This window comes from Acanthaster planci, linkage group LG02 (genome assembly GCF_054643075.1).
Source record: "Acanthaster planci isolate LZ-2023a linkage group LG02, COTS_SCS, whole genome shotgun sequence".
Taxonomy (NCBI): domain Eukaryota; kingdom Metazoa; phylum Echinodermata; class Asteroidea; order Valvatida; family Acanthasteridae; genus Acanthaster; species Acanthaster planci.
Window position 1 is genome coordinate 1,237,333 of NC_141778.1, and position 20,796 is coordinate 1,258,128.

At 42.3% G+C, this 20,796-nt stretch overlaps 2 protein-coding genes across 2 annotated transcripts; both read left to right on the forward strand.

Moving 5' to 3' along the window:
* The first annotated feature begins 2,586 nt into the window (after positions 1 to 2,586).
* On the forward strand, positions 2,587 to 9,387 carry LOC147799783 (uncharacterized). Its single transcript, XM_087133834.1, has 2 exons — positions 2,587 to 2,724; positions 4,606 to 9,387. The coding sequence occupies exon 2, from the start codon at positions 4,628 to 4,630 to the stop codon at positions 7,214 to 7,216; it is 2,589 nt and encodes an 862-aa protein (XP_086989960.1). The 5' UTR covers positions 2,587 to 2,724; positions 4,606 to 4,627; the 3' UTR covers positions 7,217 to 9,387.
* A 2,273-nt stretch (positions 9,388 to 11,660) lies between these two features.
* Positions 11,661 to 20,194, forward strand: abhd13 (abhydrolase domain containing 13). Its single transcript, XM_022245813.2, has 9 exons — positions 11,661 to 11,733; positions 14,268 to 14,519; positions 14,878 to 15,080; positions 15,651 to 15,882; positions 16,052 to 16,152; positions 16,325 to 16,578; positions 17,127 to 17,231; positions 17,723 to 17,830; positions 17,956 to 20,194. Exons 2-9 carry the CDS (start codon positions 14,377 to 14,379, stop codon positions 18,058 to 18,060), a joined length of 1,251 nt encoding a protein of 416 aa, XP_022101505.2. The 5' UTR covers positions 11,661 to 11,733; positions 14,268 to 14,376; the 3' UTR covers positions 18,061 to 20,194.
* Positions 20,195 to 20,796: the final 602 nt, after the last annotated feature.

Below are 20,796 nucleotides of genomic sequence, written 5' to 3' on the forward strand. Positions count from 1 at the left end.
TTCAAAAGATACTGTGAGGGGGGGGGCACTTTTAATGCTAATGAGCTGGTCAGAAATTCTCACTTGAATTAGTGGTCTGCACCCTTAATGTTGATGTCGAGCTCACGCAGTAGACCATGGGTAGGTTACAAAGTTGCAGCCAGCTGATCAACAACAATGGCGGCATGACATGAGAGTACTAGCCTTTGCTCTTTGATTACATTTGCGTGTCCGTTGCCAGTCCGAAAAAGCCACCCCACCCCCACCCCCAAAAAAACTGTATCGCCGCAGTCAATTCTGGAACTTTGGTCTGACCAAAAGCCGAGTATTTTTATTTATTTATTTTTTGGCCTTTGCCTCAACCGTCTATTCCTTCCTCCGTGGTTTGAGAGACTCGCTAGGGATCATCAAACTTGTACAACCATCAATTCTTTGGAAACTGACAGACAGATTTGTCCCAAGGTGTCAACCATAATCCTTCCCCTGCCCGGCGGAATCTATGTTGGGATCCTATCTTGGGCACGGTTTCCTTAACGCATGTGGAAATGCACTAATTGAAACCAGTGCCATGCGACTTGGGAATCTCTTTCGAGCTCATTTACTACTACCCAGCGGCACCAAGTTGTTAAATATCCGGTGGTCATAATTGTCAATTGCAGTCGGACAGCATTGTCTATCATCCAGTCCACTTGCCCTTTGTTCTGAATCTGCTGCGGGAAATTAATTGTTAGGTAATCCTTTTGTTTAGATTATATGTTCTTGTAATGACGTATGACCACTTGATATCTGCCTAAATACTAAGACAGTTGTTACATAAGTAAAAGCCACAATGTTTGGACGAGCTGAAATGCCAAACGGTTATACTCGGAAGATGTCTCAGGTGAATCTTCGATGTCGACCGCAATTAACTTGACAGAAGTTTCAACATCACAGGCGCTGCAGACAAAAAATGGAGCTAATTATAAAGTTAAACTTAAAGCGTTGGCTCTGTCCTCAAAATTGGCAGGAAATTTTGCTCTGGTTTACAGGCATCGAGCTTTTACAGCCTTGCCCTTTTCCAGCCCCTTCAGTGACCTTTAAGAGAGCTAATCTTCTTGAGACCCGACAAACGATGAACGTCTTCAAGGGCTGGAATCATTGACGTTGTAAGGGGGCCCGAAAAAAATAATAAAGGGGGAAAGCAAAAAGAAATGGAAAAAAATGAATGGGGACAGAAACCCCCACTTTGCTAAGTACAAAAACCTCGAAAGTTGAACCCCCCATCCTGCTATAATGGTCTATCAGTTCGTTGCTGATAAGTGCTTGCCTCCTCCCTCCGGAAAACATTTGGGCGCCGCCCATGGTTGGGATGGAGGATGAATCGAAGTCCGACTTTAGTACAGTGTATCACGCTACTATTTGTATGAGAGGCGTCGGTTGTTGCAGCTTCTGCCATGTGTGGTTTTGCGTTTTGGGATGCACTGGCACAAGTGCAGTCATATAAGGCATCATCATCATAAATACCCTAGCGCTGGTCACCTGTGATTGGTGGAATTTATGCTCGATGGAACCAGTTCCAGCTTCTAAAACAAATTCGACATTCGTAGCTGTTAGTCTGGTAGCAATCATAAGCTCAACGATTTCGTGGGCATGCGTGTCTTAATTGCCTACAGGGGCCCTAGCCAAGATGGCGCTGCTCACTTAGTGAAGGTTGACTCTGTTCTGTCTCATCTGCGAGGCTTCCCAGACAGCCGTGGCGTCTCCTTGAAGACCTTTTGCCCTCCTATCTACTCACATCTGGCCACCTGGCCTGTTAAGCCATCGCGAGCTCTAACGAGATGACAACAAGTGAACCACAGCGTTGAACATGGCATGGCCTCTGCTTCCTGGAGACACGCAAAATGCGCTTTCCTACCCCTCCTGAAGTTAACTGCATCCAGTAGGCCGGATGTTATTAAAGAATCTGCGGTGGTCATGCTATTTCGGAAACTTTACGTATATAGACGAGAGCGCCACCATTCGAGATCTTTCTCATTCGAGGCTTGATTCCTAAAGTTTGGCTAAGATTGGCTGCTTGCATATGGTGCAATTAATTTACAAACTTTGAAAAGCGTGCCGAACTCAGGACAAGCGCAGTGATGATGAATCGGTCCCTTTCCAGCCTGTGATTTTGACATTTTGAGATGCCGATCGAGTGTAGTTGAGATTAAAATCATATCCCTGATTAAGCAGTGAAGAAACCACTTGCGAATCGCAGATGCCCAGTTCCTCCTGCTCAGAATAAGATACACTTGGTGTAGACTCCAAAAGCCACGCACGACCCACTTTGGGTTTGGCTAACAACCAATTTGCCATGAGAACTGCTCTCGGGATATCGACGAAGTGAAAGTGACAAGTTAATCCTCGAAAGATTTCAGCACGCGGATGAAACTCGAGTACTGCCCAGAGGAAAAGTTCCACGGTGTTTTGCCCGGTCACCGCCCGGTTTACCCAGCCTTTATACCATCGCCTTCCACTGACCCGTAGCAGATACCGCGGTTGCCTCATAGGCCTACTTCCCAGCATCGCTTGGAGTTATAAGTGTTGGCCCGGCGCTGGATCACAATAACAGTACATGTATACTCTTGACGTTGCCATTATGACTTGGGATCTGACAACATTGATCGGGGTGTCCCATCCATGAAGGACTGTTACTGTTCAGCTTGCACTTGTCACTGGCCTCACTGTTGTTACGAACGTCAGGGAAATCATTCCTTCAATCAAGTGGTATGTTACTTATGTAACGTTGTCTCATCGATTGGATATCTATTTTAGTTTGACGGAAACAGGTTATTGCTTCATTATAACGAGGCAAGTCATGCAGTCAGTTACCACACAATTCACCGGCAGTTAAATTGTCAATATTTGCCAAAGCAGATTTTACTACAGATGACATGGTAATGGGGTATACTCACTTGACATTTCTTTCTGAATTGCGGAATTATCTCACTGGGGAGCTATCTTTACATCTACTACAGTTTAAAGGATATACACTCTGAATTTCTTAGCAGTGTAGTTTTGTTTTCAAATATTTATCCCGTCGTTTCGAAAATCTTTCTTAGGTCCAGTAAATCACGGTCATAAGAGAAGGATGCTCATTTGGGCCTCGTTTTATCCCTCCTGATCCGTCGAGCAATAATTTGTTAGAACAATGAGCTGTGCCTTTCTTATATTACAATACCTGCATTTAGACAGCCCTGGATCAGAATTGCAAGTAAGGAAACAAGTTTCATGAGTATATATCAGTTTTTTGTTTTTGTTTGTTTATTGGCAAAAAGTCTTCTTTCTCTTGAACGTATTTCCCCGAAATCTTCATGGTGAATATATACTACAAGAATTTTTTTATATCAGGGAATGGTTTTTAGTTTTCTCCCTGTGTTTAGAATTGTTTATTTACAGCGCCCAGTTAGCTTTTCGAAACTGCAGAAAGACTGTTGACGCTTCGTGAAAGATCAGAACATCAAGTAACGTCTTTGACACAAAGACCAGCACTCACGCTCTTACAGTTTTGCTAAGTTTCACTTTGGCTTTCCATTGTGGTTTCTGTAAGTTGACCTACTTGCTTGTGTAAAGTCGTTGCTGCGTGTGCCCAAGTTCTTCGTCGATGCATTTATAATTTCTCTTCCCGTTGTTACGTCCTTCGGGATTGAAGTTGTGTAGGATTTACTCTTGTCCCTCCAAGAACGTGACCGGATATTAATTTTAAATCAATTAAAAAAGAAAGGTAAAGAATGCATCGAACCATCGTCTTAGACCTATATCTCCTCGTGGGCGTAGGAAACATAAATAGTTTTTTTTAGTCCATGAAGTGATATTTTAGGTTCAAGGATAATGACTATGTTGCTCATACCCCCTCATTCATTGCAGATGTGTTGATCAATCAAATCTTCATCCTATCACTTGATGAAATTTCTCCTTTATATTTTAGATAAAATGGGGAGAGGGTACCTCGTAATGCATGATAGCGAAATCATTTTGCCGTTCACAGAATTGTTTCAAGTTTTGGTAGCACAGACACGAGCAGGAATTTGGCATTTTTTAAAGGCAGCGTTTGCACCCAGTGTTATCGCAGAGAAACTCTGACGTTGCAAAGTTCTGGACACGCTGAACTAGAAATCCCTCGAGTAGAGGGGCAGGGCTTATGCTATTAAGGAGTGATCCACATAACAGACTGATTGCTGATATGGTGCATGAGCGCCTCAAGTCCCTGACGATTGATCGTCTAATGCGAATTAAGGTCCAGTGGACAGTCCACTTGAGGCAGTGGTCGAAATTTTAGTTTCTCAGAAGGATTTCTTTGCTTGTCATCTCTCTGATAGTGATCTACACTTGAGGCAAAAGATTATTTTCGAAATTGTACGGAATAAAAACGATTCGTTAAACCAAGTTGAATTAATGAGTAATGACGAACCTAGCAGTGCATTATTATTGAATGCATACCCGTACACTATGATTTGGATACATGTATGTTATTCGCAGTTGGCTTATAACTCAGTCAGTGTTTCCATTTGTATTTCAAGGTCTTAAACTATCTACCAAAAATTAATGTTTGCATTTTGTAATTGACAATAGATTTATGTTTGAATAATTTTACTTTTTGTGATACAGAGATCGTTGCTCAGGGCTCAAGATGCACGGACTGATGCTGAATTGCACCCACGTGATCATCTTACTGATGGCTGGACTAGTTGCCATGTCTGATGGTAACCAAGGCAAGGAGAAACTTGGCGTAAAATACACCCGTGGAGTGGACTGCCGTTTCATCTCCTCGTCATTGAAATATGTCTGCGCCCAGGGAGTGGGCATCACCGAGATTCCGTCGCCGTGCTGCGTCTCAAATGTACGGTACCTGGAGCTAGTTGGGAACCCGGTGACGGTCCTCCACAAAAAGGAGTTCAGCAGGCGATTCTCAAGTCTCCATGGGATGGACCTGAGGAACAATCAGATCAGCCATATCCAGCATGGAGCGTTTGCTGGACTCCGGAGACTCCAAATTCTGGATCTGAGCGGGAACAGGCTGACTAGCCTTTCGGATGGAGTGTTTAAGGGCTTGAGCTCACTGACAACTTTACATCTTGGCGGGAACGGAATGGTCAGTATGTCGCAAGAAGCGTTCCGCGGCCTACACTCACTAAGTCTTTTGAGACTTGAAAACAACAACCTCCAGGAGATCCAAGAGGAGGCCTTCGAGCCATTAGAGAGGCTCCTCAGCCTCTATTTAGACGGGAACCAGATAAGCCAGTTAGACTCTGAGAGCTTTAGCGGACTGCGCCGCTTGCAGACATTGTCGCTGGCGAGTAATCAATTGCAGACGACCCCGGATATTCTTAGGAAGCTTCCTGAACTGGTAGAGTTAGTGTTGAGCAGCAATCCACTCATATGCGATTGCAGACTTGTGTTTCTCCAGGACTGGCTTGCTGGACACAACAGCGGGCAAAGCAGAGACACTGTTCGATGTTCCTCTCCTCCACTATTTCGTGGATATAAACTGAGATCAATCAGTCCAAGGTTGTTGTGCCAAACTGTGTACCACCAGCCAAACACGAATGGAGGTCCGACTTCGTATGACTCCCCTGTATATGATGGGAGCATTTTCAGCCCAGCATCGGTCAATGACCAGGAGCAAGGCGATTCTTTCCAATCGGTCATCATTGATGTTTCTGCAGGTGTCGATACGACACTACGCCAAACCACTGCGCCGACATTCGCTAGTGCGAGATTTGACAAAGTGTTTTTTGAGGACGTATCGGGCTCCGATCACGCAGCACCTGCAGAACCATCAACAAGGCCCAACTGGGAACCAGGAATACCCATGTATCCTGGACATAGGCCTCCCAAAGCAACCACCGTCCCGGTAGTTGTAACCACACCAACGTACGATTCAGGACGCCCTGGGTTGGATCCACCGAATCATAGACCAGGTACTGCCCCCGCTATTCCCAACGGCAGACCCACGGCAGCTAACCCAAATCCTGCTGGGCAGAATCCTTCAGGGCCTAGGCCTCCCGAGAGGCCTCCGCCGAACGAACCCCCCAGACCAACGTCTGGATATGATGGGACAAATCAAGATTCAAACAATGTAGGAAATACAGGGGTTGAGCAAGGAAGATATAACTCAGACCAGCCAACTCTGAGCTCCGGAGAGCCAAGCATCAATCCCAGCGGATCGTCGCATCCAAACGATACAGCACACATTCCAAATGTTACGTCACCAGATCTGTCTAGAAATGAAACAGATCCTCCAAACATCCAACCTACAGATTCTGCGAGTTTGACAATTCCAGTTGTGACTTACAACACTTCCATGATTACCGAGCTTCCAGATGCAGATGGACCGGGCATTGATTCAGGGACGGACAGTAACGGCTCCTCCAGTGTGCAGACGCCGAACGCCCCTCTCGTTGTTTACGGCGTGGAGGGCCAGAGCGTCGTGCTACATTGCGGAACCGATGATTTGGATCCTCATTCCCGGGTAAGGTGGTTACATCCCAACGGTCAACCCGTCACGGGGCTCAACAGCCGCTTCGAGTTGAAACGGGACGGTTCTTTGCGAATCCACCCTCTGCGAATCAGTGACACGGGCAGCTACCGCTGTATTGTTAGAAACATGGCAAGTTCGAGGGTGATACTGGTCCGTCTGCGGACAGCCTGTCCCTGTGCGGATGCCGCATCTTCTGATGGCCGCTTTTATGAGGAGTTGTCCCCAGAGCTCTTTCCAGTTCCTCCATACTCCTGCAGTTGGACCCCGTTGGTAATCGCGGTGGTTACCACCTTCCAAGGAACCGTTGTGGCTTGTGCTCTTGTGTTCTGCATTTGGTACACGCGCTGCTACCGCAGGAAGACATTCACAATTCGCGTCCAAGAGGCGGAAAAACGAGACAGTAAGAGGCTCAGAAACTGTGACATGTCTGTTCTAAGACGTTGCTCCAATTCTACCATCACGTCTCGCAATGACTCCTCCAGGGACATCAGTTTCGAGCAGGGATCGTTCCACCCTTCCGATTCGCTGACAACTGTGTCACCCAGAACAAGTCACACCCTCAGTGACTACATGAATGCTTACGTGACGCAACAGATGCGTCGGCAGTACCACATGCGACTGCCAGTACCAGACTATGTTGATTTGGACCTCAATTCCCGGGACCCTCATGAGACTTTGTACTCGAGTCTTCGGGGACGAGATTTCAGCAACAGGAGAAGGCGGATTGTCACTCAGTGAACTATTTGTATCCTTTAAGTTCCATCAGTGTGAAAACATGACATCTGCCATGGAGTGTTGTCTCGGCAATACATCCTCGCCAATGGGGAAAAAGCTGCAAAATTGATGCTGTACATCGGGCGAACATTACGTAGCACCATTTTCCCAAAGACTGCACACAGGCTTTTGGTAGCCCCATGATGTACATCACACCACGTGATCGTTTGATTATTGAAGACCGTTGATCTTCATCAATGGTCATTTTGTGCTGCATTCATGTTCTTGTGTGAACTTTGTTACAGGAAGCACAATCACACACAGTGACATTATGCGCACGGGTACATTTTCTTGAGTGATTTCCAAACTCGATAGCCCGGAGGGGACTTTTATAAACAAAAGTAGCACACTAATTAAGAACTCTTTTTTCAACATTCCATTTTATTTTTTGTGATAAAATAACTTTAATCCATCTGATATTAGACTGGAAACGGTTTTCCGTACAAGCAGGAAATTTCCTGTTTGACTTACAACGGCGTGTTCAATGTCTTGGTGATCCACGAACAGGTAGAGCGTGTTGCGCGTCTATTTACATTAAACATCCGAGACTAGGTTTTTTTTTGGCGGGAACACCACCCAAAATCGGAAGGTTGGATCAACAGACTAGTTCCTAACAACTTGGGCGTTTCAAAGCTTGTAGTCTCCTCCCGTTACACAGCGAGGAGGGAATGTTGTAAGGATGAACTGTTTTTAACATTTCTGGTATCAGCCATTTTCATATCAGAGTGTAAATTTTTGCATGAGATTTGAAGAGCACTCCAAATCATAATTTGAGTTAAGACAGAAAATAAAAGCTCAGATCAAGTAAGAAACAACAGTATTACAGCGACGAGAGATCGCTTGCCAATAATAATGTAGTCCATTTTAATGTTCTACTGCTCATGTGCAAAGTGATACATTTCAAAGTCAGCACAGGAGCAAGGTGAGCACACATGGACGGCGGCAAAGGAACATGATTCACTCGCTGACATTAAAATAACTTTACCCAAAGGTTAAAGGAGACCATGGGCTAAAGGAACAGAAGACGCAAAATATAAATTACATGCCGTAATTTAGTCCGTGATGATGATTCTATAAAGATCATCTGCAGCTGGGCTTCAAAACTGCCTACGTGGATTATTAGAGGGGTTTATTCAAAGTAACCCAAATAAACCACTTTGCTGTCAGGGTCAGTTGGTCGACCACTGAACAAAATCATTTCCTTGCCATAAAAACGGATGGTAAGGCATCAGTGAGATAGACCTTTTGGGAACAAATTTTTCCCAACAACCCCTAAGGGCAGGTTCATTGAGGTGATAGAATGAACTATACTACGCACGTTTGCTGCCAAAATTGACCACTTGTGTGAACTGGAGCCCCCCCCTGAAGTGGACAGAAGTTGGGCAGAGGAGGGAGGCTTCCTTGTCTGCCAGCTCTTTGGGTAGCAAGGCAAATTACGTAAGGGAAACAGCAGACTTCGAAACCCTAAGAGAGGTCCTCGGTAGATTCCGGTCATCACAGTTCAGTGATACTGTCAACTTGTAATCTGAATAAGTCGTTTTTGAAAGCATACATCAGGTTTAATATTAAATTTATTAAATCAGTGAATTAGTTAGGATTATTGACTTTTCAAGCAGGGGCAAGATAGAAACGGCACTACACCTTGATCTTTGGGGGATGAAGGTTATCTGTGTATAGGATGGACAGCTGTTTTTTAGGTCCCCCCCTAAAAAAAATGCCTCCCCACCCAAGACGGGAAACTCCTCTGGAAATTGCCTTCATTTTGGGCTACTCTGTGCACAAGGCAATAAGCCTGTAACAAACCGACATACATATTCTGAAATTGGTCAGCGTATTGGCAATATTAAAGGTAGACACTCATGTTTGACGCCGTTGCTCCCCAAATTTGCTCTACAGAGAATTACATAATTACAAAGTCTTTTGCAAAGATGTTAACAAGATTTTAAAAATATTAATGAGCTGAGGCAAATCCGTTTGTGCTATGATTTAAGGAACTGTGAAGTTGATGAAGCTTTGTATTAGATCAGTTACGGAATAACATTGAATAAAATTATTTGCAATTCATACGTCCCCCTTTCAAGTTTCAGCTCTTTATTGAGAAAACAGACGATTAAATTTAAATAAGGGAAAAGTAATTGACGCTGGGAAATTCTGTTATTTCTGAGACAACTGACTGGGTTTTTCAGCTTCGACCCCGAGATGTTTGCCCCGCAATCTGTCTAGAAATAGTGGACATGAAAATGGGTTGTTAGAAGATGGCACCCTTTGATTATATTCATAAAGTCTCAGGGCACATTTGAATATTTTCCCTCTCCACTGAGTGGATTGTTCTCGGTGACGTCATCATATTGGGTCACAGAATGAGTCACTCGCTGGGTCAATACCCATAAGTCACCGGGGCGTCCCAATGGGAATGCCATGGGAATGTGTGATGTCACAGAAACGGAAATGTGATTTTCCAATAAGTTCCGTTGAAATGTCAACGAGTCCATTGTGAAGAGAGGGAAATATAGGCCTGTTGCTGTTCATTAGTTATTTTGATAAAACTAGGCCTGTGCGCTCGATTTTGCACTGAAGGGGAAAGGGTGATTATAGCTCCTACGTCTTTGACGCTGATTCATAACTTGAGGGTGCAAGATTGGACAAGATTGAAAATTGTTTTAAAAACAGTCCATGTTAAGCGACTGGTCACAGGCCTATGAGTACAAAATTCAGCATAAAAATATTGGTAATTATAACTGAATTCAAAACTCTACGACCACTGTTAAATCTGTAGATGTCGGCTGCAGGATTGCAATGCTGTATAGGCGTGTTCATCTGATCCGAATCTGAGCTAAGCCGAGTCAATGAAGGCACGAGCTTCTCATTGTCTCCTCTCTACAGGTTTTTTCAAGAGCGCTCAGTTGGTGTCGTTACCAGAAGTGAAATAATAGTAATAATTGTCCGATTCCTACTTTTTCGTGAGTGAAAAAAAGTATTGTGCAACATTTCAATAATTCAAATTCAAATTTTGCTCCTCCTCATACTTAATAATTTCTCCTGTTAGTGGGCTTGTATGACTTTGAACAAACTGCAGTAAAACAGACTCACCGGGCTATGGAGGCGTATTGCTGCTAATGCAAAAAAAAATCATTTCTTCTCGTTTAAGCGACAAAGTTATCTCGTATCTCCTTTAAGCGAGATGTCTACATGTATGTCGTTAAACGAGGGACTGAATCGTTTACATGTGATTATAAGTCGTTTAAACGAGATTTTTTCTCGTTGGCTGCAATAAGCTTCCGTACCGCGCAACTGACAGGGAAAGAAATTATTGAAAATTTTGCAGCTGCAGCTTTCAGAGTTATAGGGGGCGCCCTGTATATTTAATTGACGCCAGTGGTACATTGCCGGTGGTGTTGCTTTCACTAGCTGACTAATTCCAGAAATTAGGGGTCCATCTATTTTCGTGTCCCTGTCACATCTGACCTATGATTTTGTAAGTTCAGAACACGTTTTATAATTTCCAGATGTGATGAATTAATGCAAATTAGGCTACCAAACAAATAGTAACAGTTTGAAATCAATTCCGGTGATATTTCCATGTCAAATAGGAAAGGTCAGACGTAGGCCTAACCGGGACACCAAAATGTCACACTTTTGGACCCCTAATTTCTGCAATTACCCAGGTGGAAAGCAGCAGGTGGTCAAAAAGTGGGTGGTGGTTCTATGGGTCGCTACAGTGGTCTTGATGCATGAATTGCGATATTGGATCAAAGTACTCAGCTTGTACAAAGTTACGCGAAGCACAACATTGTGCGCTTATACATGGGGCCTTGTGGGATACCGGAACAATGGGAAGTACCCCACAAGGCCAGTTTTTACCTTGTGGGGTACCAAAATTGGTACCCCACAAGAATTTCACGAAACTGATATTTGGAAATAACTCAAAAAGGGGAAATTTTGATGGGTAAAAATCTGTCGCAAACTGAAGTGTTTTATACAAGGGGCATACGGTCGAAATTTCAACCTAGGAAAGTGAATTTGGTTTAAATTGGAGTGATTTGAAAATTTTTGCGTGTTGTGTGGGAGTTTTGTACAAGAGAACAAAGGAAATACCCCACGAGTATATTTGTGTAAGGATATGTGTACATGTACATGTATGCACATGGAGGAAGGATTTTCCTCCATGGCATGCGTAGGTCAAGTTACTTTTGGATGAAATGTAGGAAATAAACTGATACTATGCAAGACAATGGTGCCCCTCCGATTTCAGATTACTTGAGCATTTTTATTACTGTCTTTTTTTTCCAAGGAAAAAAATTCTGACTGGACAGCTTTGGCTGGCGAGATTCTGTGCCGGATAAATATTGACCAACTTTGGCACGCACTCGATTCTGCGATATAACGACCGTGCTTTATGTACACCGCCACCAAGTGAGAGGAAAAATCCAGTTTTAAAGATGTCTACGTCTGGCTGCGTGTACGTGATATAGGCCGAACTTGTAAGTGACTAAACTGAAGTTGAGTATATGTAATTGAACTATTTTGAATTTCTGTGAATATTGGGGGCATGCTTAATCATGGAAATTATAATAACTATTTATGGGGGAAATGATGCGTAAGATTTTTTGATAACTTTGGCAAATATGCTTCATCAGAGCACCAGACAGAGATCGGGGATCAGGAGTAGGCCAAGGCAAACAATGTTGCTACTCAATAATAGTAACATAAGTAGGGTCAACCATGGAGGTGTTTTCCTACCTCTAATCAATCATCTATGCATCAACGAGCGTCAACAAGTTATTCAAGCATATTTATGGAGTTTGTTTCATTTACACTATTATTATATCCCACTTCTCTTGTTCAATGTGTCATCTCTATTTTAATGATATTTAAATTATTAGCCTAATTAGGCCTAGTACCAGTACATTTGATAACAATTTTTTTTAGTGTTGATATTTGAGTGACAAAGTTGGGCCTGCTCATGCAGCCGGACCGGCTGCCACCATTTCATTTTCTTGCAAGAATCTGGAAGCAAATTTACTGTTTCTCTTGCACAGTGGCACACATTAGAGTCTCTAAAATATGATAAAACTGCTTTTAAATCTACTTGTGTGTATCGGCAATCATTGACGCTAGGTGGCATGACGGCATGAGTAAGCTTAGGCTAGCCCCAGGAGCATGACGAGCAGATGAGTGTGGCCCAGAGACTTGGTGTTAACATTTGCAGGCCTCTGCACATCGACATACATTTACGCTCCAATGAATGTTGACTGTACCACCTCAGTTTCCCCTTCCTGCACCTGCTGACGGAAAGATTTCCATATACAGACATTACTTGACACCTGTGCACAAACCCTATGGGACTGGTCTGAAAAATTCTAAGTGTTTTCTTAGTAAGCAACTTTGTTGTTCCCCTCCTAACTTGAACTTTTTTGGACATGTTTTTGCTTTCTGATGGCTAATAGGTCATTGTAGGGAATAATTACTGGCATCCGTAAATGGAACTCTTCCCCTTCTGATTTTTGGGCTGTAACAAACTAGCCCTGTCACTCTAACAGTTTGCCTACATGCCCTAAGCCTACCATATACACCTGCTACAAGACTGGCCTAACAAACAGCACTTAGAGCAGTTTGCAGGTCTGAAGAACCTGGACCTTCCCCACACTAGTGCCAATCCTTTGTATTATTTCTGTATCCTCAGCCCTATGCCTTAGCTGGAAAAAAGGGCACAATTGCTAAATGCTCTGCTCGCCGCATGATCCACCTTGTAGCCGGCTACCAGTTCAAGTTGTCACAAATGATTGCCATTGATATGCCCTCAATATACATGTACATTCTCAATCCACCTCACAGCCATGTAACATCATAACCACCAACGGGATAGTTGGCTTAGACTTAGATTTTTTTCAACAATTCCTATTCATTTTGTGTTGGACTTGATTTTTTTCCATCATCAACTCCAACCGAGTGGCCAGTGATCTCAGGTGTAGCAGGGTACTCTGCAGTTACTCCTAAAATAAAACCTGAAATACTCATCCTTTGGAATAAAAGCTTTTCAAGATTATGATATACTGGTATGAGACTACTATTTCCCGATTTAAAGGCTTACGCTAGTCACAGAGCTTTACTCACCTAAGCACTAACATGAATAAATAGACTTAGAGGCCTAGTTCTTTAATTCACCCTAACAGCAAGTCTTTGACTTCCTGTTCTTTAGTCTCAATTTCCTCATCTCAACTCTGCTGTTGTTGAATGGGCATTAGCCATGGTCAGAATCTTTTTAGGTTGCAAAGCTATTGCGATAAACACATAAATTCCCAGTGCAGGTGATGTTTAAGAACATTAAAGAAACAAATTCCAATCCATGGAAGCTTACTTGCACTTCTTGGGGTTGAATGTGAAATTGTTTACTTATAGATGGGTACACATTTGCGCATTACTACCTCGCAATGATTGGCGACTTGTTTCATCCAGATATACGTGCATTTCCTGCAAACACACACCTTCATTATCTGTCCAGTTGCCTGCCTGCCATTAAGTTATTGATAAACCAACTGGTGCACTCTTTATGTTTATCTCACTGGTTCCCGTACCCATAAGATCCTCACCATGTATGTTGCCCATTCAAAGATCAGGAATGAATTGGTGTACAGTAAACAAATGGCAATGCTGAGACAACAGAACAGAGACCAAAGTTGTATGAATAGGAACAGTTGAGTAGCAATTCAGGTGAATCCATGAACTGCTTGGGTGAGTGGAGTTGTATGAGAAGTATGAGGCTCATAGGAAACTTTTTTACAAAGTCCCCACTTTTGGGGGGGTTGGGTATAGGGCCAAGGATATGGAGGTAGTGCCGTAGACTGGCCCTAGTCTGGGCCTAACTTGGTCCCCGCTTGTCGCCATTTTTAACATCTGGAAATGATCTTGTGATAAAAGTAGATGTAGTGGGGGAACAGTGTCATTAGTGACAGTTCTGTTGTTATCTCCTGACTGAAAGTGTTTTTCCCTCAAACTCATTTTTTTCCCTCCGCAGTTTCCAGGGTGAACATCTGACAATCCTGGCTATCACCCAGTGTCAAGAGATCTGATTTTCTTGGAAAGAAAATGACAAGAGTACTTGCCAAGTTGACATTGCTTTAGGTATGAGACGCCAGAATCTATCGTTTGACTCCGAACTGCGTCATTACCTTCACATGAATCCATCCGAGGGTGACGAGGATTCCAACCACAGACAAAGTATGAGTGAAGGAAGCCTACCAAGCCAAGGAAGTGCCAACAACAGCAGGTGCGAATCAACCTGTTTCAGTATTAACTCGTTGGCTTGTGTCCAACAACAATGTTTTTGCCAAACTTTCTGTTGCTGCCCTACTTAACTTCCAGAACCTTTAAAATTGCAGTGTCATGAAATTTTTCGAATGCAAGTCATGTCCATGTTTGTGACTCATACACAAAACAGAGCATTCTCTATCTGCATGTGCTTTCCTTTTTCAAGAAAAACCCAAATGCTGCACCTTGGTTACGGCAAATTATCTTACCTCGTTAAGTTGAATCTCCCAAAAAGAGATAAGAATACATTTCCTAACTTTCAACTTGGCAAAAACCACTTCCCCCTAATTTAGTGTAACTTCAATTCAATTCTTCAGGTCTTCTCCAGGTCCCAGAAAAAAATCGACCACCAGGTCCCCATCGAGATGTGGTTCAGTGTGTCGGTTATTGTACAACTTCATAAGCTACATAGTAGCCAGGTTCTGGGGGCTGTGTACCGCCTGGATACTGGTACTCGTGCTTGTCTACTTTTTGTATGGCACAACGTTAGCTCTGTTGTCGGTATTGGTTGCTATTGTGGGTAAGTAGGCTACTTTACCCTTCGATGGATTAGGCTTTGTAAATTAACCAAAGTGAATGTGGCATGCACAGTTGTGTGTAAAAGGCATTACCAAGAGAGCCAACGCGTGAACCAAAGTGTGCGTGCACTCCATTCGTTTACACTACATTTGTGGGTTCAAATGACGGCACGCTTTGGTACTCTATAACATCTGTTATGAACTATTCAGGGGGCATCCCGATGAGTGTTATGAACTATTCAGGGGACATCCCGGTGAGCCTGGTTTTCTTCTATGCATTCTTAATCTTAAGTATGGAAAAGTTTAGTGCTGTGGTCTGTGAGCCTTACTGGGTGAACTATGTTCCTATCAGTGTGGACTTTGTTACCAGTACCTATGTTTTTGTTGTATTGAATTCTTGATATTTAAAAACTAGTTCTAAAAATACATGAATGAGAGTTCTAGAACCTGCATCTAGTCCTTGACCAAGAGATACAGATTTGGATGAGTAGCCAGTTAACTTTTAACCCTACCAGTCCAGAATCCTCCAATGTTAGGGAGTAAGGGTTACTTTCCTTTCCTCTTCTATTCAGGACTAGCATACAATATACAGGACAACCTTCTATATTTCCCTGAGGAGCCAGAATCGTCCAGGTTCTACGTCGCTCCCGCCCAATCCACCGGTCTTCCCCACGAAGATCTGTATATCCAGACCTCGGACAGAGTTCGAATCAGTGCTGTGCTATTCAAGCAGGCCGAGCCACTGTTTGGCCGAGCACCGACAGTGTTGTTTTTTCATGGGAATGCAGGAAATATTGCACATAGGTAAGAGTAAGGCTGATATTTGGCTAAAACTGAGCTCTCCAAGATCCTTCAAAATCTACTAGGGAGATCATGGAACTTTTTAATTTGTCCCTTGTAAGGTATCGGTGATTTTTCTTTAGAACTAGGTGGTACCATCAGCTCTAATTCAGATTTCCATTTTTCTTGTCAGGTATTTTAATGCACATGGACTATATGCCATGTGCGGCTGCAATATTCTATTTTTAGAATACCGAGGGTATGGACGAAGCGAAGGACGGCCCAGTGAGGCAGGTAGGAACATCTTTTTCTCATTTCAGTTAACCTGACTTTGTGGGACAGAAATAGGAAAAAGGGCGGAAGAGTGGTAACGTGTTGTCACGTAGAAAGCTTTTGACCCAAATTGATGAGGAACTTAAAGTGGTTGAATGACGGTCAGTTCTTGCTGTTCCTGGTGATTTTTCAGGTCTCTACCGCGATGCTCAAGCTGCCCTCGACTACCTCCACCGACGTGGTGATGTTGACACGCGACGCATCGTGGTCTTCGGTCGATCACTAGGGGGTGGTGTAGCCATACATCTTACTTCCCAAGCCTGTAACAGAAGCAAGATAGCGGGCCTGATTGTTGAGAACACATTCACTAGCATCCCCGATATGGGCGCTGTGCTTTTTCACTTGAACCTCTTACGATGGGTCCCACTATTCTTAGTAAAAAATCAGGTAAATATAAAAATCACTTTTGCTTAGATATATACAGTGAGTTCAATTGGAGAACTTAAAACTCATACTCAATGTCAAAATAAGCAGGTAGACAAAACATTCAAATCTGGGATGAAAATGGCCTTTTTGAAATGTTAACTTTATTTTCGACTACATTGTTATTTCAGACTCCACAATCATTTTCAAATGTTCACTATGAGAAGGAAACAAGGAATAGTCCAAATGGCAAATTTATATTGAATTGTGCAGTGTTTCTACAGCAGAAAATAAAACTGCATTGAACTTGGCAGTCTGAAATTGAGGCATCTGAATTCATGAACTGAATCCTTGAGACCCACCCTTAGACAAAGCTGAAGTTTGGAAAATCACCACTGTGTCTTTCACAGTGGAGTTTTCTATTCCTTATTTAGGACACTGGCCAACGATTTAACAAAATATTGTTTTTTCTGTAAAAAGGTTTCACAATGCTGACAACTGGACAAGTTTTGTCCAAGTTTTGTCTTGCGTTTACTGGAGATTTTCCTTTTTATTATGTTCTGCCTGCATAGTATTTTTCTATCAACAAAGTCAAGCACATACGAACCTCCACTCTCTTTATCTCGGGGGTTGAAGATGAGCTGGTTCCACCCAGGATGATGCATGAATTGTTCCAGGTAGGATACAGGGAACCAGTCAGGTCCACTCCAACAATGTATTCTGTACTCTAAATCACTCAAATCATACCCCATTTACAATAGAATGTAACATTTTTAATCCTATGGTAAAGCATGAGTATAATTTCAAAGGATTTTTCTTGATTTCAAGACTTGACAGGAAAAATATTTGCTTTTGTGAGAAGCTCAATCACATTTTGTTATTTTTCTGCAAACTTCTCATCACAAAAAGCCATCGAGTTGGGTACTTGTTTTCTGTTTAATACCCTGAAAGGACACTGCATTGTATTGTTTTCAAGAGTACAACCCATCTGATGGTTTTATTTATTTCTCTTCAACTCCTAAACTCACCCCATTTCAGTACTTAGAATGTGCTGAGGGTTTAGTGTACACTGACGTACTTTAGCACAAACTCATGAATTTTCCTACAAAAGTGCCTGAGGGGAGAATAGATGGCATTTATTAATGCGCTTCATTTTGCACATTTTCAGAGATGTGGAACCAAGAACAAGCAACTTATCAGATTTGAAGGTGGAACTCACAATGAGACATGGCGTTGCCAAGGTTACTTCACAGTCATCCGAGAATTTCTCACGCAGGTAAGCCTCGTTTTGCACAGCCTTTGAGGTAGTATTTTCTCGGTTAATTGTTTCACCAATCCCAGTAGAGTACTTGGTTACCTCAGGACAAATTGAAGACCTTTCACCTCTGACCTTCCTTGAAGGTGACCTATAGGGAGACACAGCTCATCAAAGACTTACCTCCTGGCGCCCAGCGTGTGCAGGATACCAGTGAAACCTCATCCAGGCATCACATAGAGACCGTATGACAACCGCAGCAAGCCACCTGCCCAAGTCTTGGTAGTGACCGAGTCTTGACACCAGGTTTGTATAGCAGTTCATTCCCCACTGTCCCACCGCTGTGAACCCAGGGTCAGGTTGGTGCAATAATGACACATCGTGTGCTGTAATTGCTGCAGATCTGAGGACTTTAGTCCAAGGACTGACTTGACTAAGACACATTTTTTTCTGTAACAAGTCAAGTCATGACGAAGCATTCAATATATTTTGCATATTGTACAATCCACTAATTTGGAAGTAAAGGGAAAGTCATTTTAGAGGTAGAGATGGCAGCGAGTCAGGAAGACCAGGTTAGACTTTTTGTGGCCCCTTTATCATTTCAAAGAGACCTTGATGTATAGTCAAATACACCAGTGGATAGCTTGTAATGAAATTGAAGAAAAAACAGACCCACTGTCATCTTGATCATATCATCAGAATGGCAAACTCAACAATTAACTCCTGACCCCATGCTAAAGAGTTTGCAGTCACATGTTGCAGTTTTATGGGTATGTTTCAGTGTTGTTGCTTCACAATCATCCCAGGCATTGTCTACAGCAAGCAATAACTTTCTGCCCCAATTTCAAGTTATCTCACTAGTGATCTCTGCCACTGATGTTTTAGACACAAAACAACTAGAGTCATCATTCAGTCCTGTTTGTAGTTTTGACTTGAGACTGGGTTTGCCTTGTTTTGTTCTGCATATACCGCAGGCAACATGTCCTGGCAAGCATAGTCAAAGAACAGTATTGGTAGAGGGCACCAATCTATAAGGGACAAAACGTTATGAAATACAGTACAGTTTGTCTTTCATGGATTGGCGCCCTCTACCATTACTGCTATTCCTCTGATATTTGGCAGTATATGTTGCTAGCACTGTGTATGGATACAAAACAATGCAATTCCACTCTTGGGCTAAGACTATCCTGCCTGTGGTTTCCAGTACCTTCAAGTTGTGCCGTGTTGCTAGAACTTGATATTCATCAGGATTTTAATAAAAATTGTGTCTGTACACCTGACATTAAAAAAGTCATGATTTGATCCAACAAAGATGACATCAAGCTAACTGCAACTTTTTAGTTCAACGTAACGCTTTTTGAGATTTTTTTTTTACATATTCGTTACTTAAATTGGCTACTTCATCACAAGGCTGAATATCTGCAATTGAGAATCTAAAATGATGCTTCCATTGCAATCTGTAACTTATCAATACATTGTTACAAACGTCAAGTAAACAGATTTGGATAGAAATTACTTCAATTTTTTCACAGGTAAAATTTGATGTCTTTTCCCTATGCTTATAGGGTATAAAAAGGCCACTCATCAATTACGGTTTGTTTGTCTAGCTTGCTTTAATTTTAAAGAGAGTTGGGTTTTCGAGGGTGCAACGGGGAGGGATTGTTGACAATTTAGAGAAATTTGTCCACCGAAAATATGCTTCAGTGGACCTGACTTTTATGAAATACTAATGGTTTTTCAAGATAGTTATTGAGTTGAGGAATAATATTGATAATTCATTTTTTTAATCAAAAGTACATTTTTAGTAAAAGTTCTACAGGGTGTCTCTATTCGTTGTTGCATAATTTAAATTTTAGGGTACTCCAAAAGACCTCCGCTTAGAATCAAATGTTTCCTCTGTCTATGTCTGTCATCAATAGAAAATCTACAATGAGCATTTTTTATTTTGCCTTGGCAGTGTTTTAGTTTGCCTAATAAAAGTAAGATTAATGTGAATACCAGTTGCAGTCAGTCGATTGTTAACTGAGAAACATTCAACATGTATTGTGATAATAGTCACAAGACTGTCCTCAGGGATGTCTGATTTCCTGAAGGGCAGAGTTTTAAGCATCTTAGCCAGGAAGAAATGTCTAACATCGGTACACATGGTTAATCTCAGAAGCCAACTTTAATACTTGAAATACTCAAGTAAAGTGAGCTTGATGTGTGATTTGGTATAAAACCAGCTGAATCATATCTTGAAATAAAAACCTAAATATTTAAATTCCTCTAGTTACATATGACACTCTAGTTTTGTACTAGTAGGTTGATTTCTTTATTGTTCCCCTCTTATATCATCTGGAATAAAATGTGTCTTTGTAAGACCGGAGGTAATATGATGTGAAATTTCTCGAGATTTATCTTTTTTTCAAATTTAAAGGAGCAAGGGGATTTCAGTACTCTTGTTTTAAAAATAATGATGCTAGTTGAAATAGTTGCCAAATCTTGTAAATTTAAACCTCATTTTCCATCTTAAAAAATTCTCATTTTAAATCTGCTCTTACTTACACCACCCTTCCAGTGACCTTGGACGCCAGTAATTATTATGGGACATTGTCTGTGGAAAGAGGTGGGAAAAACCTAGAAGTTACCACCGATTGTCACGTGTTTCTGTATTAAATACAATCGAATGGCCCTATATCCTCACACTGAGTGGATTTCAGACCGGGACTGAAGTGTAACCCCATACTGTCTTGCCGTATAATGTAATCGGTAGGAGGATCGTTATTGCGTGCATTGACTTTAATATTGCACAGTATTAGCTTTAACTTTACAGAGAGGGAGCCAGACTTGCTTTTTCATGGGGGGGGGCAATTTGGGAATTTTTGTGTGTTACCCTTTACGCCTGTGGCATTTCTGACGGGTGAGGCTAAATTAGGAGCTATTCACAGGAACTTGAAGGAAAACTAAAATGTCCCCCACCTCCCCCCACAATTGACTTTTACTTT

Bases quoted from the DNA above. Each gene is read 5' to 3' on its own strand.
- abhd13 (XM_022245813.2), top strand. From the start codon at position 14,377: ATGAGACGCCAGAATCTATCGTTTGACTCCGAACTGCGTCATTACCTT. The intron at 15,081-15,650 runs GTAAGTAGGCTA...TCTTCTATTCAG, and splicing joins GGTATTGGTTGCTATTGTGG to GACTAGCATACAATATACAG. The intron at 16,579-17,126 runs GTAAATATAAAA...CTGCCTGCATAG, and splicing joins TATTCTTAGTAAAAAATCAG to TATTTTTCTATCAACAAAGT.
- LOC147799783 (XM_087133834.1), top strand. From the start codon at position 4,628: ATGCACGGACTGATGCTGAATTGCACCCACGTGATCATCTTACTGATG.